The sequence below is a fragment of the Mesocricetus auratus genome, unplaced genomic scaffold, assembly GCF_017639785.1.
Source record: "Mesocricetus auratus isolate SY011 unplaced genomic scaffold, BCM_Maur_2.0 Super-Scaffold_100009, whole genome shotgun sequence".
Lineage (NCBI taxonomy): Eukaryota > Metazoa > Chordata > Mammalia > Rodentia > Cricetidae > Mesocricetus > Mesocricetus auratus.
The window spans coordinates 58644418-58658088 of NW_024429193.1; the positions used below are offsets into that span (position 1 = coordinate 58644418).

General features: G+C 49.4%; 1 protein-coding gene and 1 pseudogene across 11 annotated transcripts in view; both read left to right on the forward strand.

Annotated features, from left to right (window-relative positions):
* LOC101838805 (myomegalin) overlaps positions 1 to 7507 on the forward strand; it is a 188589-nt gene extending 181082 nt beyond the window's left edge. For 3 of the 11 annotated variants that reach the window (XM_021235421.2, XM_021235427.2, XM_021235425.2), the window contains 8 exons: positions 1 to 117; positions 1185 to 1301; positions 2128 to 2354; positions 3185 to 3328; positions 4410 to 4548; positions 4796 to 4842; positions 5851 to 5902; positions 6503 to 7507. The exon at positions 1 to 117 is cut by the window's left edge and continues 117 nt beyond it. In XM_021235421.2, the coding sequence (XP_021091080.2) occupies positions 1 to 117; positions 1185 to 1301; positions 2128 to 2354; positions 3185 to 3328; positions 4410 to 4548; positions 4796 to 4842; positions 5851 to 5902; positions 6503 to 6645 (986 nt within the window). In that variant the 3' untranslated portion in view covers positions 6646 to 7507. Of the gene's footprint in view, positions 118 to 1184; positions 1302 to 2127; positions 2355 to 3184; positions 3329 to 4409; positions 4549 to 4795; positions 4843 to 5841; positions 5903 to 6502 lie in introns of all 11 variants that reach the window. The other 8 variants (XM_013123790.3, XM_013123788.3, XM_013123789.3 and 5 more) reach the window with 5 other exon arrangements.
* Positions 7508 to 7642: 135 nt separating this feature from the next.
* LOC121142388 lies at positions 7643 to 9354 on the forward strand (annotated as a pseudogene).
* The last annotated feature ends 4317 nt before the right edge of the window (positions 9355 to 13671 follow it).

Here is a 13671-nt window from a genome sequence, read left to right on the forward strand (position 1 = left end):
AGCAGCTGGAGCAGCAGCTGGATTGTGGTGCTGGCAAAGCCAATCTCAACCCCTCCTCTGTTAGCCAGAGCTTCTCAGCCAGTGTGGAATCTGCAAGCACCCTGTCACTCATCCAAGGTAGGCAAGAAGAGCGAAGCAGGCCCCTCCCCCTGCCAGGGGAGATGTCTATGGCACAGGTGACTGTCTGGCTGAACTACTCTGCCAGGCCAGGCAGAGACTGGAGATGTTTTGGCATGGCCTCCTGGGTGACAACCTGGGATTCAGGATCAGGCCTGTCTCCAGATTCCAAGTTTGCTACTTACAAGTTATCTGCTTTGGGAAAAGTATTTAAACTCTCAAATGTTTAACCCTTAATTTACTCTACTTGGACATGGGATTGATAAATAATAGCATGTATGGTTATCTGTAGCATTACATAATTGTCAAGGGTCTGGAACAATAAGGATTGATTCCTCATATTTATGTGGTGCTTTAGAGTTTACGAGATGTCCTCAAATATACAGTTTCATTGAGATGAAGCAGCATTTCTCCATCTCTGTAGTTCCCATGAGAAAATGGAGCCCTAGACATTTAGACATTTACTAGACAAGCAAGGGTCACTAGGGCTAGGAGTCTGGATCAGGAGCCTGGGGAGGAGTCAGGATCAGGAGCCTGGGGAGGAGTCAGGATCAGGAGCTGGGGAAGGAGTCAGGATCAGGAGCCTGGGGAGGAGTCAGGATCAGGAGCTGGGGGAGGAGTCAGGATCAAAAGAGGTGACTGGACTTTGCTGCACTAGCAGTCAGGATGATAACCAGACTTCGGGAACTTATTCATTCTTTGGTAAACTTCAGTTCCAGGGCAAGTGCTCTCCTACTGAGCCTTTTTCTCTGCCCTTACCCAGCATCTTAACATCCCTACTATGTACATTTATGCACAATTATATTTCATTTGAGGCATTGTACTATACATGCAAAATTATATCCCAAATTAGGTTTATAAGATCTCTACCAATATTTTCACCTAGAAATGACATTCTTCTGAAACATGCCCTCAGCAGACAAGTGCACAGAAGTGCTTTGTTGACTCTGTGTTGTGGCCTATGGGTGCTGGTCACTGAGGTCTGTCTCAAGCTATGCATGTGCCCTGTGGCGGCTCAGCCTGCAGCATGTCGGCAGACCTGACATGGCGGTTGCTCTGCTCCCTAGGTTCAGCCACTTCCCCTCCAGTCAGGGATGTTGGCTTGAATTCTCCAGCCATGGTCTTCCCCAGCTCTTCTTGCTCTGTTCCTGGCTCAGACCCTGCCATCACCACCAGGACAAATGGTAAATATAGCAACGAAAAGACTCAGAAGGTGATGGAAAATCAGATACAAACAACCCTTGGTTGGCGCTCTGTATGTGCAGTACTTGTGTCTAGAGATCTTTCTCCATCTCTTGTCTATGTACAGTCCTCTACCTTTCTTGTTCTTCCTATAATTCCCCTGCCACTCTGGTTTTTCTTTCTTGCTCTGTCATTGCTTTGTTCTTGAGTGGGGCTCCTCTGTATTCAGCTGTTTAACTTCTGGGTCATCCTTTACCCAGAAACTTACTCAGTAATAGTGTTTATCCTGCATATTTCACCAGCTGAAAAGTGCCATAGTATTGTGTGTGTGTGTGTGTGTGTGTGTGTGTGTGTGACAAAGTTCCCAGAGAAAAGCAATGTAAGTGAGAAAGGTGTGCTCTGGCTCACAGTTACAGGCTACACTTCATCGTGGCAAGGAAGTCGCAGGGACTTAAGGGAGCTGGTCACACACATAGCTTCTGGCACAGGACCAGAGAGCAGCAAACACGTGTATGTGAATGCTGGGCACACCTTCCCCATTTCATCCAGCTCAGGATACCCTGTCTAGGGAATAGTTCCGCCCACAATTCATTTAATGCAATCAAAATGACTTACCACAGGCATGCCCAGAGATCCACCTCCCAGGCAATTGTCTGCTGACATGAGACTAATTGAAAACACATAGAACACAGATTGCTCTGTGGACTCTACCATCCTGTGTATTTGAAGGCTGACTTGCTTCTTGCCTCTTTCCTTGTCCCTATGGAGTAGAGTGAACTGAAGTTGTTATGATGTATAACAATGGATCCTATTTTGTTTCTTTGCCAGAGCTGGGTTCAAATGATTCTGCAGTGATGAAGAACCCTCCCAAGCTGGAGGGTGATGCCACTGATGGCTCCTTTGCCAACAAGCGTGGCCGACATGTTATCGGCCATATTGATGACTACAGTGCTCTACAGCAGCAGATTGGGGAAGGCAAGCTGCTGGTTCAGAAGATACTGTCTCTCTCAAGGCTAGCATGCAACACCCCTGGACCTGAAGCTCCGGGCACAGAGGTAAGAACACAACGCTCTTGGGGACTCTCTTCCTCTGACTTTACCTTCTTTGCATAGTCCTTACTTCTCTGAGTTACATCTCCCAGCCTTTTCTGTCTCCCATCTTCACTCTGCTACAGATCATGCTGACTCCATACTTGGACTGAGAACCCTGGAAAACCCCGTGTTTTATAGCAGCACACTCGTAAAATGTTGATGTACCATGTCACTACGTTTAGCGTCTTTGGTAGCTCATCTGTAATAGGAATGCTGGCATGAACCCCTGTCTAAACAATTAAAGTCAGCCTGGCAGACTGGCATCCACATGAGCTTGCACACGTGGAAGGGTAGTAAAGTTGATAGTGCAGGGTTCCCTACAGACTGCAGAGGAGGGGAGGCAGCCAGAGAAGCTCTTCGGTGTGCCTCGTAGTCAAGAGGGAGCAGGCACAAGTGACAGTGTTGTTTGAGAAACTGGTCACTCACTGGTGCTTGCATAGTACAGCCTTGGTCTACCAGAACCCACTACTGAAGAGCAAGATAGAGTCACTTGTTGATATGCACGACAAGGCGCCACAGACACACGTGAGGAGCTGCCCTCCATAAGTGCATCACAGACGAGGAAGGTACAGTTTCCTGGAGGATGTAATAGGAGAATGAGGTTTGAACGCTTGTAGGACATCCTGGGAGAAGGGTTCCAGGCAAAGGGACCAGCTTTCCTGGAACTGTAAGGAACAGCCAAGGTTTCCAGCAGGTCTGTGTCCTGTGCTTGTTCACATAGGAAGCTTGAGCTCAGTGATTGGAGAAATGGGATGCCCCAGTGATATCCATGGCTACCTGTCCTCTTTCCCCAGGTGCCAGGTAACAAAAGTGTCCGTGAGCTGCGGAGCAGCGCCAGTGCTCTGAGCCACACCCTGGAAGAGTCAGCATCTCTCCTCACCATGTTCTGGAGAGCAGCCTTGCCAAGCCAGCATGGGCCAGGACTGGTAGGCAAAGCGGTAAGAGGCTGGGTCTTCGGCTGGTTAAAGCCTGCCTTTTCCATGCCAATATGGCCCTGCTGCCAACTCCTTCAGCTTTCTTGATGCTCAGGGGTTATATGGTAGTTGGGATGGGCTGGCTCTTCATGGAACATTCTGGAGGGAGACCTCTGAGCCATCGTGGCTGCCTCATTGCAGTTCTAACACATTCTTTTCCTGCCTTCCAACTCTTGATGAGACATCCGAGAGAAGGAAAGAATATGGGAAGTAGACAATCAGCCTGGACACCCAGATATTTCCAGTCTTGTATCCTGAAGTTTGGCTGAGCTGATCAAGGAACCGATTGACACTAAGGCTCACCTGATCAAAAGATCACAGAATGTCACCATGAACATGAGAGCCTCTTTTAGCCATGCTCTGTTTGTGTCTCTGGGTCAGGCCTGGGAAAGCCAGCCTCCTCCTGGAGTCTGCTTGTCTCTCCAGCTGCGTGTGGTTGGCAGACTCTTAGACAGAGGTGTTCCAGCTGCAACTGTTACTGATGTCTGTGGACATCTAGTTACGCTAATTCAAGATGTTTTCACATCTCCGCAGTGGCAGATATTTGCAAACTTTCCCACTGTCCTCTTCAGATATAACATCCCTGAACTCCTAAGGAGTTCACAAGAGATAAGGAGTTAAGGGAATTCTGCAGGACCGAACAGAGCACTTGCTTGTGGTTGGCATTTGGTGCTGACCTAGAGCAAGGCTCTCCCCAGCCGGCTTTGTTTTCTGCATGGCCTGGTCCTCAGCTATCTCCAACTGGAATTTGACGGTTGTTTGTTTTTTGAGAAAGGGTTTCTCTGCATATTTCTGTCTGTCCTGGAACTAGTTCTGTAGACCAGGCTGGCCTTAAACTCAGAGATCCCCCTGCCTCTACATCTCGAATGCTGGGATTAAAGGTTCATGCCACCACTGCCCAGCTAAGATTTGAGAGGTTCTAAAGGAAAGAATACAATACAAAATGTAGAGAAGATGGTATCATTCTGCTTGACTGTTAAGAGCTGCAAAGCGCAGGGTGGGTTCGGCCTTGTGAGTGTCGTCTGAGTCTATCCCTCTTCCTCAGGGACAGTTGATAGAGAAAGAACTCCTGGACCTGCGAGCCCAAGTGTCCCAGCAGGAACAGCTCCTTCAGAAAACTAACGAACGTCTGAAGACAGCCAAGCAGAAGAAGAAGTACATGGAACAGTACATCGTGAACCACCGTAGGTGTCCCGGAAGGGCACGTGGGAGCGCTCTTCCAGACACCCAATCTTGCAGAGACGAGTAGTGACCAGAGGGACTCGGGAATGTTGAGGGAAGACACTGAGTAATGGTGGGTGCAGAGGGAGGGGGTGTGGCTAACAACAGACCACACACCGAGTGGCAGAGGGAGTGTCTCAGGGTGCATATGCCAAGCAAGCCAGATTCAGCTGGTAATTCCCACATTGTGGGGCTGTTTTGTGTTTCCAGTGACCAGGACCCATGATGTCTTGAAGAAAGCACGGACTAATTTAGAGGTAAGGGCAACACAGCTGCTCTCAGCCACAGAGCCTGCCCTGGACCCTCCACTACCCGTCACCCTGTCTGCTGTGTGGGAGGCCCCTGGCTAGCTCTAACATCCTAAACAGTTTCTGGTCCAGTGTAGGACATGGTTCTTCAGCAAAACTCACCCTACCTCACTCCCCGGCCCCTCTGCTTGCCCTCATTGCATTTTCATCTCTCCCTCTCACTGCAGATTTCACTGTAGGTGCGTGCGTGCGTGCGTGTGTGTGTGTGTGTGCGTGCGTGCATGTGCGTGTGTGCACGTGTGTGAGTGTGGGTGTGCGCGTGTGTGTGTGCGAGCGTGTGTGCATGTGCATGTGCATGTGTGTGCGCATGCGTGTGTGTGCGCGTGCGTGTGTGTGCATGCATGTGCGTGCACGTGTGTGAGCGTGTGTATGTGCGTGCGTGTGTGTGTGCGTGTGTGTGTGTGTGTGCGTGTGTGTGGTGGGGTGAGGAGGGAACACAGCACAGCTGGCTCTTGAGGGCAGAGATATTTGGAGTCTGACTATGAGGCCATTTGTGCACACTGGAGTTTCCTAAAGAACTCTATGGAAAGTAAAGCGAAGCGGACAGGACCTTACAAATTGACCCCGCTGCCATTGCTGCGAGTTGGGAGTATCCTTGTCTTTAGAGATCGCAGACGATCTTTTGGTCTCATTGATCTAGAAGACAGCATGAAAATAAACCCTGCCCCTAAGGGGAAGACTTTCTATCCCTGGCAGGCGTTCTCCACAGCTACCTCAAGTGCTAAGTGCTGGTGTGAGGGAGAACTCGGGGCATATGATGTGGATTAAGATCAGAAACTGTTCCTTCAACGTAGACTTGACACCACCAGGGCCGCCCAGACAGCCCATCATTGCTTCTGCCTCGTTACACGTGCAGAGGCCAGTGTGGAAGGGGGTGGGCTCTGGTGTCGCTCTCTTCTGTCTTGGTCTAATTCCTGTTCTTCTCTGATGACCCCTTTCTTTCCGGAGCCCCTGTAGCACGGCTCTTACAAGATTTCCTCTGTGCAGCCATATTCCTGTCCCAGCAAAGGTAACCCAGCGGCCTCGGGCACCGCTGGCCCAGCCTGTGGACGCTTGCCTCTCTAGTTCCTAGGCCCCCAGGGAGGGCCTGTCACTAACTGGCTGTGCGGCTTTGGCTGGCCCCTTCATCTCCGAGCCTGCTGCCCCAAGTCTGTAAATGGTAGAAGCTGCCTTACACTATCTCCTAGGCCCTGGTAACTACACCCCTCTCTGATAACTGAGACATGCACGTACCGGGGGATTTCCCACTGAATGTCCCCCTTCTACAAAGGGCTTTCTGTGCGTGTTCGTCTCTTGTCAGAACTTCTTTTCTTGAGAGATATAAAGGGCCCTGTTGTTTTCTGATCGCTCGTTTGGTTCAGACCACTTGATTTGCAGCATGAACTGACTCGTGAAGGGAGAGTGTCCAGTGGGGTAAGCTGTAAGAATGTGAAGGGCTTCCGTCTAATCCGGGCTTCGGGAGCTTCTCCAGGCCAGCACCCCCCGCCCCTGTGCTTCCCTCCTAACCAGCTCTCAGGCTCCTGGCTTCCAGCACATTTGCCTCTCGCTCCAGCCTCCAGCAGGGTCTAACCACTCACGCTGACTAGGTTTCTTTCCCTCTTGTCTGCAGGTGAAGTCCTTAAGGGCCCGGCCACGCACCTCAGCCTTGTGACCCTTGCCTTCCAGGAGCCCCACAAGAAACGAAGCCAGCAGCCCTTAGTACAGCAGGAAGGGTGGGCCTGCCCCTCTCTTGTGCGGCTGCCTGTCTGCTAAGGAATACCTGGTTCCACCCTGCCCCTGCTGCAGGTCCAGGAAAAGGCTCAGAGATGTGTCCCCAGGGGACAGACAGCACGGAGAGTGGCATCCTGGCGGCAGTGAATAGGATCAGCCAAGCCCTCGGGCCGGCACTAAGCAGAGCTGATGTAGACTGCACTGCGTAGAAGGCCGTGTGGCCCTGCTTCTAAACAGCCTCAGGGGCATGACGTCACAGTTCTTGCCTCAGCATCTGTCCTCAAGATGGCCAACTCAGGGGAACTGGGACCTCGCTGCCCACAGACAGGATGTGTGGTCCCAACACCAAAGCTGCTCGGACAGTTGTAAAAACACACTACTGAGAGACAGTGCCCCGCTGGACAGTGCTGGGGTTCAGAAAGCTCCCCTCACAAACCCACTCTTGACCCAGGCCAGCCCTATGGGCCAAGCCAGGTAGTAATTTGGTCTACACCACCGCACCAGAGTTCTTTGAGTGTACACAGCAAACATGGTGACTTCTGGGTGCCACACGCTTAGCCTAGCACCTTCTGTCTCTTATCGGATCTCAAGTTGAACTGGCTCCCTTAAATGTGCTGTCCCCCATAATTCTAACTTCCCTCAGGGGAGCAGGGGGCTGGTGGCCACATCATGCCTGTTGAATGTCTAGCATACCTGTACCTCTTTTAATCGCATGGGCGAGGCCTGTTCTGTGCTGAAGACGTGTGTCTTCGCAGTGCTCCTAGGATGTGGGTGTGTGTATAAATGTATAATACAGATATATATGTTGCCATGGCCCTGTGTTAAAGGCCATACTGTGCAGACAGGTGGGTGGAAGGATGCTACACAGTCTTTCTGATGGCTATTAAAGCAAACTGTGTATAAACAGACTGTCCTCCTTTGCTTCCGCTTCTGGACCAGTTCCTAGAATAAGGATATAAGAATGTGAACGACATGGACGGCCATCTGGCATCTCCATGTATGCAGTGTCAGCTGGTCTGCCTGAGGACCCCAAGTCTGAACCCTAGTCCATGTGTGCAGTGTCAGCTGGTCTGCCCGAGGACCCCGAGTCTGAACCCTAGTCAATGTGTGTGCAGTGTCAGCTGGTCTGAGAACCCCGAGTCTGAACCCTAGTCCATGTGTGCAGTGTCAGCTGGTCTGCCCGAGGACCCCGAGTCTGAACCCTAGTCCATGTGTGCAGTGTCAGCTGGTCTGCCCGAGGACCCCGAGTCTGAACCCTAGTCAATGTGTGTGCAGTGTCAGCTGGTCTGAGGACCCCGAGTCTGAACCCTAGTCCATGTGTGCAGTGTCAGCTGGTCTGCCCGAGGACCCCGAGTCTGAACCCTAGTCCATGTGTGCAGTGTCAGCTGGTCTGAGGACCCCGAATCTGAACCCTAGTCCATGTGTGCAGTGTCAGCTGGTCTGCCTGAGGACCCCGAGTCTGAACCCTAGTCCATGTGTGCAGTGTCAGCTGGTCTGCCCGAGGACCCCGAGTCTGAACCCTAGTCCATGTGTGCAGTGTCAGCTGGTCTGCCCGAGGACCCCGAGTCTGAACCCTAGTCCATGTGTGCAGTGTCAGCTGGTCTGCCCGAGGACCCCGAGTCTGAACCCTAGTTCCCCAAGTGGCCCCATTTCCACTCCGACAAGATGAAGGAAACAATCATGAAGCGGGAAAAACTCGCCAAACTGCAGGCACAGGTGCACTTTGGTGGGAAAGGAGCGACTTGCAGAAGGTGGTTCACAGAACAGCCCAGCAGACGATGAAACTTCAGTTCTCCTTAGAGAGCCGTTCACAGCCCTAACGCTGACGCTTCAATGGCAGCAAACATTTTCACCATCAAAGCTCACACCTCACCTCCACAGCTCACACCTCACAGCTCCACAGCTCACACCTCAACAGCTCACACCTCACCTCCACAGCTCACACCTCCACAGCTCACACCTCACCTCCACAGCTCACACCTCCACAGCTCACACCTCACCTCCACAGCTCACACCTCTACAGCTCACACCTCACCTCCACAGCTCACACCTCTACAGCTCACACCTCACCTCCACAGCTCACACCTCCACAGCTCACACCTCCACAGCTCACACCTCACCTCCACAGCTCACACCTCTACAGCTCACACCTCACCTCCACAGCTCACACCTCTACAGTTCACACCTCACCTCCACAGCTCACACCTCACCTCCACAGCTCACACCTCACCTCCACAGCTCACACCTCACCTCCACAGCTCATACCTCACCTCCACAGCTCACACCCTCACCGTCACAGGCCTCGCACGCTGAGACAAAGCAGCTGACAGATATGTTTCCTGCACCCTGCACCAGCTTGGGGCAGACCGTCTGGCTAGAGGAAGCAGACTGGCGGATCTCTGCTAGGCAGGATGGGAAGCACCATTTGCTGCTGGAGGATGGTAACGATGAAGTCCCAGATCTGGTGGAGAATTTTCATGAGGCTCCTAAGCACCAGGCAAACTGAATTGAGACAACTTCTGAAGAAGGTGACCCTTGCAGAAGTCACAGGAGCTGCTGTTTTATATCATGAGTGCTTTCTAAAAATTTTTTGTTTATGGATCGGATAAAATCTAGAGCTCTAATGTTTTTAAACCCAAGCCTCCCTGGATACTGCAGCTATTTTCAGTTTTTGCTTATACACAGATAATCATTTGCAGCAAACTAAGCTGAAAAAGCCTGGAAATAAAATTTGGAAGGGGGTTAATAAAATTCTTTGCCTAGTTAAAAAAATATGAAAGACAAGCTGCCATTAAGAAACTCAGAAACAGAGCTGGAGAGATGGCCCAGTGGCTAAGAATACACGCTGCTCTTACAGAGCACCCAGGTTCAGTTCCCAGCACCCATAGCACGTGATCCACAACCCCTATAACCCCAACTCCAGGCTGATCACGGCCTCACTGGGAGTGGCAAAGGGTAGGAGGTAGGGCCTAGTTGGAGGAAGTGGGTCGCTGGGGACAGTTCCTTGTAGGCATTGGATCCCCTGGAGCTGGCACTGCAGATGGTTGTGAGCCATCAGAGGGGTGCTGGAAACTGAACCTGGGTCCTCTTGACTGCTGAGCCATCTCTCTGCAGCCTCCTGAACTCATGTGTCCATGTTCACCACAACCACATACTTTTAAAACAAAACAAAACACCAGAGGCTACAGTTTCACAGAACGAGTGAGTTCTAGAGATCTGAAGGACAGCACTGGGACTGTAGTTAAATTTTTCACATTAAAAATATGCAGACATTATGTCAAAGTGTTCTCACCAAACACACACACACACACACACACACACACACACACACACACACACACACACACACGCTACTGACAATGTAGACACACTGGGCTGGAAGACAGCTCAGTGGGTAAAGGTACTTGTCAACAAACCATAACAACCTGATGCAATCCCCAGAACCCACAGGGTGGAAGAAGAGAACCGAATACCTCAGGTTATCCTTTGGCCTCCACATACATAAGTAAGTAAGTAAATAAATGCAATACAGTCAGATATACTAATAGCATACTGTAACAAAAGTTCATTATGTATATACATATCAGAGTAGGTATACTGTAAATATATTAAATATTTTAATAAAAGTCATTCCAAGATTATTAAATATTGTCAACAGCATAAAACTATGAGTGGTATAAGTTCATACTTTCACATGTTCAAAAGACAAAAAAGTCTGAATACTGAATGTGGGGGTTGTTATTTGGTATGTGTGGTTTTGTTGTTGCTTTTAATATATTTACTTTTTCATGACATCAGGCCAAAGGTGTAGAAAGAGGATATGCCACTCCTCTGCATTTTAGCTTACTCGGTGACAAGTGACTAAGGGCACGCAGTTCCCACCATTACTCTGTTCCCCGTGGTCAGACTCAGTCTGCAAGCCCCACAAAGAAAACACCAGTGCTGAAAGGCCTGCCGTCTTTGGTTGCAGCATTGGAGGCCCTGCAATCAGCAGTCTTCCTTGATCCTGAAACCTCAGTCACTCTAACCTTGTGGTCTGTGCTTGCGTAAACCCTTCCCCAGTCATTCACCTTGGCAAACTAGTCCCTGATCATTTATTATTACTTATAATTCAGAAACTCATCAGCATCATCAGCATCAACACGGAATCACCATCCAATATGGCCCTTCCATCATCAGAGTCACATGGAATCATCATCTAATATGACCCTTCCTCCACACATGCTCTCACATTGCATACATCTTGTTTTCAAGCGTAGGTAGGCCACTGCCTTGAAATGAGCAAAGTGGAACCACTTGATGACTATGTGGCTACTATTTAATCAGAGGAAAATTGTGCTATCTGTTAAGCCATCCAGCATATCCAATATCCTACCCCCCCATCAGGTTCCACTACCCCCAGTTCCTAAGCCAACCACTGTGAGTGGCCTTCTCTCTCTTAAAGTGCACTTGTGAGTAGTCCCTATCTGAATGCTACAGCTTCTATGCAATGCATGTAGTAACCATTGTAGAGATGGGGAAGAAAAAGGAATGAATCAACTTCCTGCCCACAATACAGTCAGCATGCGGGAAGCTGGAAAACTTCTATCCTTTGACTTGATTCAATCCAATTAGCTTCCCACATCAGTCTCCTTCCCATGAGGCCACTGCCTGCTGTCCAGATGCTGAGCCACATCAGGTGGGAAGGTGAGAGTTTGGATACTCTAGCCTCTACCCAGGGTCTTTCTCCTCCTCAGTCAGGCCTGGTCTCTGAAGGCTCCAGATGCAGTGTAGACAGGATAGCAGATCAAAGCTTGCTTGCTTGGTGGAGTGTTGTGGAGACAGCTTGGGTAAGGAAAGCCTGTGGCCACTTCACCCAGCTGAGCTTTAGGGTAGGATAATCAGCCACCCTGTGCCCCTGTCACTTGTTCTTGGTGGCCCTAACTGAAGGTTATCAGGGTCACCCCAGGTGAGGGAGGTCCTTTAAATGCTGACCAAGGAAGAAGAAGGCCTCTCTCCCTTCCCTTAAATGCCTTAACTGGGTCAGCTATCGTGCCTGAGCTTCAGTTGGAAAATTGAATTTCCTAAGATAGGTCAGAAAAGAAGATACATAATTAAAACCCAGTAAGTAAAAGGTTATTAGAACATTGGCATATATGCTATGAGACTGTCTCCTGAATTCTTCAAAAGTAAGTTCTTGGCACTGCACAAATTTTGAATGTTAATTATACCAGATAGGGTGGATCCTGGAGACCTGTAAATTGCAAGAGTTCTTATACTTTATGGTTTCTTTTTCCCTTTGAATACTACTCAACATTAGTCAGGGTCCTCTAGAGGAACAGAACCTATAGAATGTATACATATACACACATACATAATTTATTAGTTCTGCTTACTTTAAGATAGTAACTATAGCTGTCTCTCACCTGAGGGACTGAGACCCTGTAGCTGAGGGTGGGTGCTATCTTAGGGTTTCTATGGCTGTGAAGAGACACCATGACCATGACAACTCTGACAAAGGAAAGCATTTAACTGGGGCGGGCTTACAGAGGTTTAATCCATTACCATCATGGGGGCAAGCAAGGTAGCACAGGGGCAGATGTAGTGATGCAGAGGCAGCTGACAGTTCTACATCTCGACCTGAGGAAGAAAGAGTGAGCCACTAGACCTGCCTTGAGCTTCTGAAGCCCCAAAGCCCTCCCTCAGTGACACACTTCCTCCAACAAGGCCACATCTCCTAATAGTGCCGCCCGCTTTGAGCCTATGGGGGCCATTTTCCTTCAACCACTACAGATGCCTCAGTAGTCCCAATCTGGTACCAAAACTTCAATGGTTCCTAGAAAGCAGTTGGTCCTTGGTCCATGAAGGAAGTCTGGAAATTCTGGTTCTGATACCAAGAAGGAATCGGCAGCTGCAGCAATGTGGTAAAGCAACTTGGCCACAAGGGAGGAGGCCAGACACACAAAGGACAGATAAATTCCTTCTGCCACACACTTTCTGATCTAGGCTGCTGCCAGAAGGCATGCCCATGCTTGCGATGGATCTTCCCATACAACTAAGGCAACCAGGATAGTTCTGCAGTTGAGGATCCCTATGCAGGTGATTCTGGCTAATGGTGAGTTGACTTTAAAGCCATCACAACTGCACTATGTCTACCTGCCTACTGGATGTGAAATTCCTAAGGTGAAGAAGGTAGAAGCAGTATGCATCTTTGACTGAGTTCCTACTGTATGTAAGACAGCAGGTGGATCTAAGAAGATGGCCATCCCCCGAGACTGCACCCCACTATGTGTGCAAGCACCAAAAACAACACACAGCCATGCTGGAAGGCAATGACACAATTGGGTGGGTTGAAATCGGTTGAGCCAACCCTCTATGATTAACCCGGTCATCATGCATGAGAGGTAGGCAGGAAGGGAGTGAGGCTGGGAACCATTGCTTTACTTCCTTGGCTTCCATGTTCCCTGGTTTTTACGAGATGAGGACTCAGCAGGAAAGGTCTGACTTCAGCTGCTGCATTTGCCTGAGCTGTGACTACAGCAGATGTGGCTGTGGTCACTGAGTGTATATGCCAAGGTGAAGTGATGAGGACTTGATCAACCAGACTTGAAAGCCGGGCTCTCCCATCCCATCCATCTTTCAATTATACTACTTCATGACAGGTTTGCAGATAAACTTAATGAGGCTCCAGAGAAGGTCCTAACTTCCATTTAAAATGCTACTATTGGCTCAGAAAAATATAGGACATGGTGGTTGAAGAAGGTCATTTCATATTCATCACCAAAAAAGTCCATCAAGATGAAGTCTCAATTCTGAACATTTATGCCCCAAATGCAAAGGCATCCACATTCATAAAAGAAACATTACTAAAGCTCAAATCACACATAAAACCTCACATACTTACAGTGGGAGCCTTCAACACCCCACTCTCACCACTAGACAGGACCAGCAGACAGAAACTTAACAAAGGTACTAAAAGAAGTTTTGACCCAATTGGGTTTAACGGACCTCTATAGGATATTCCATCCAAACAGTATACCTTCTTCTCAGTACCACATGGAACTTTCTGTAAAATCGATCACATACTCG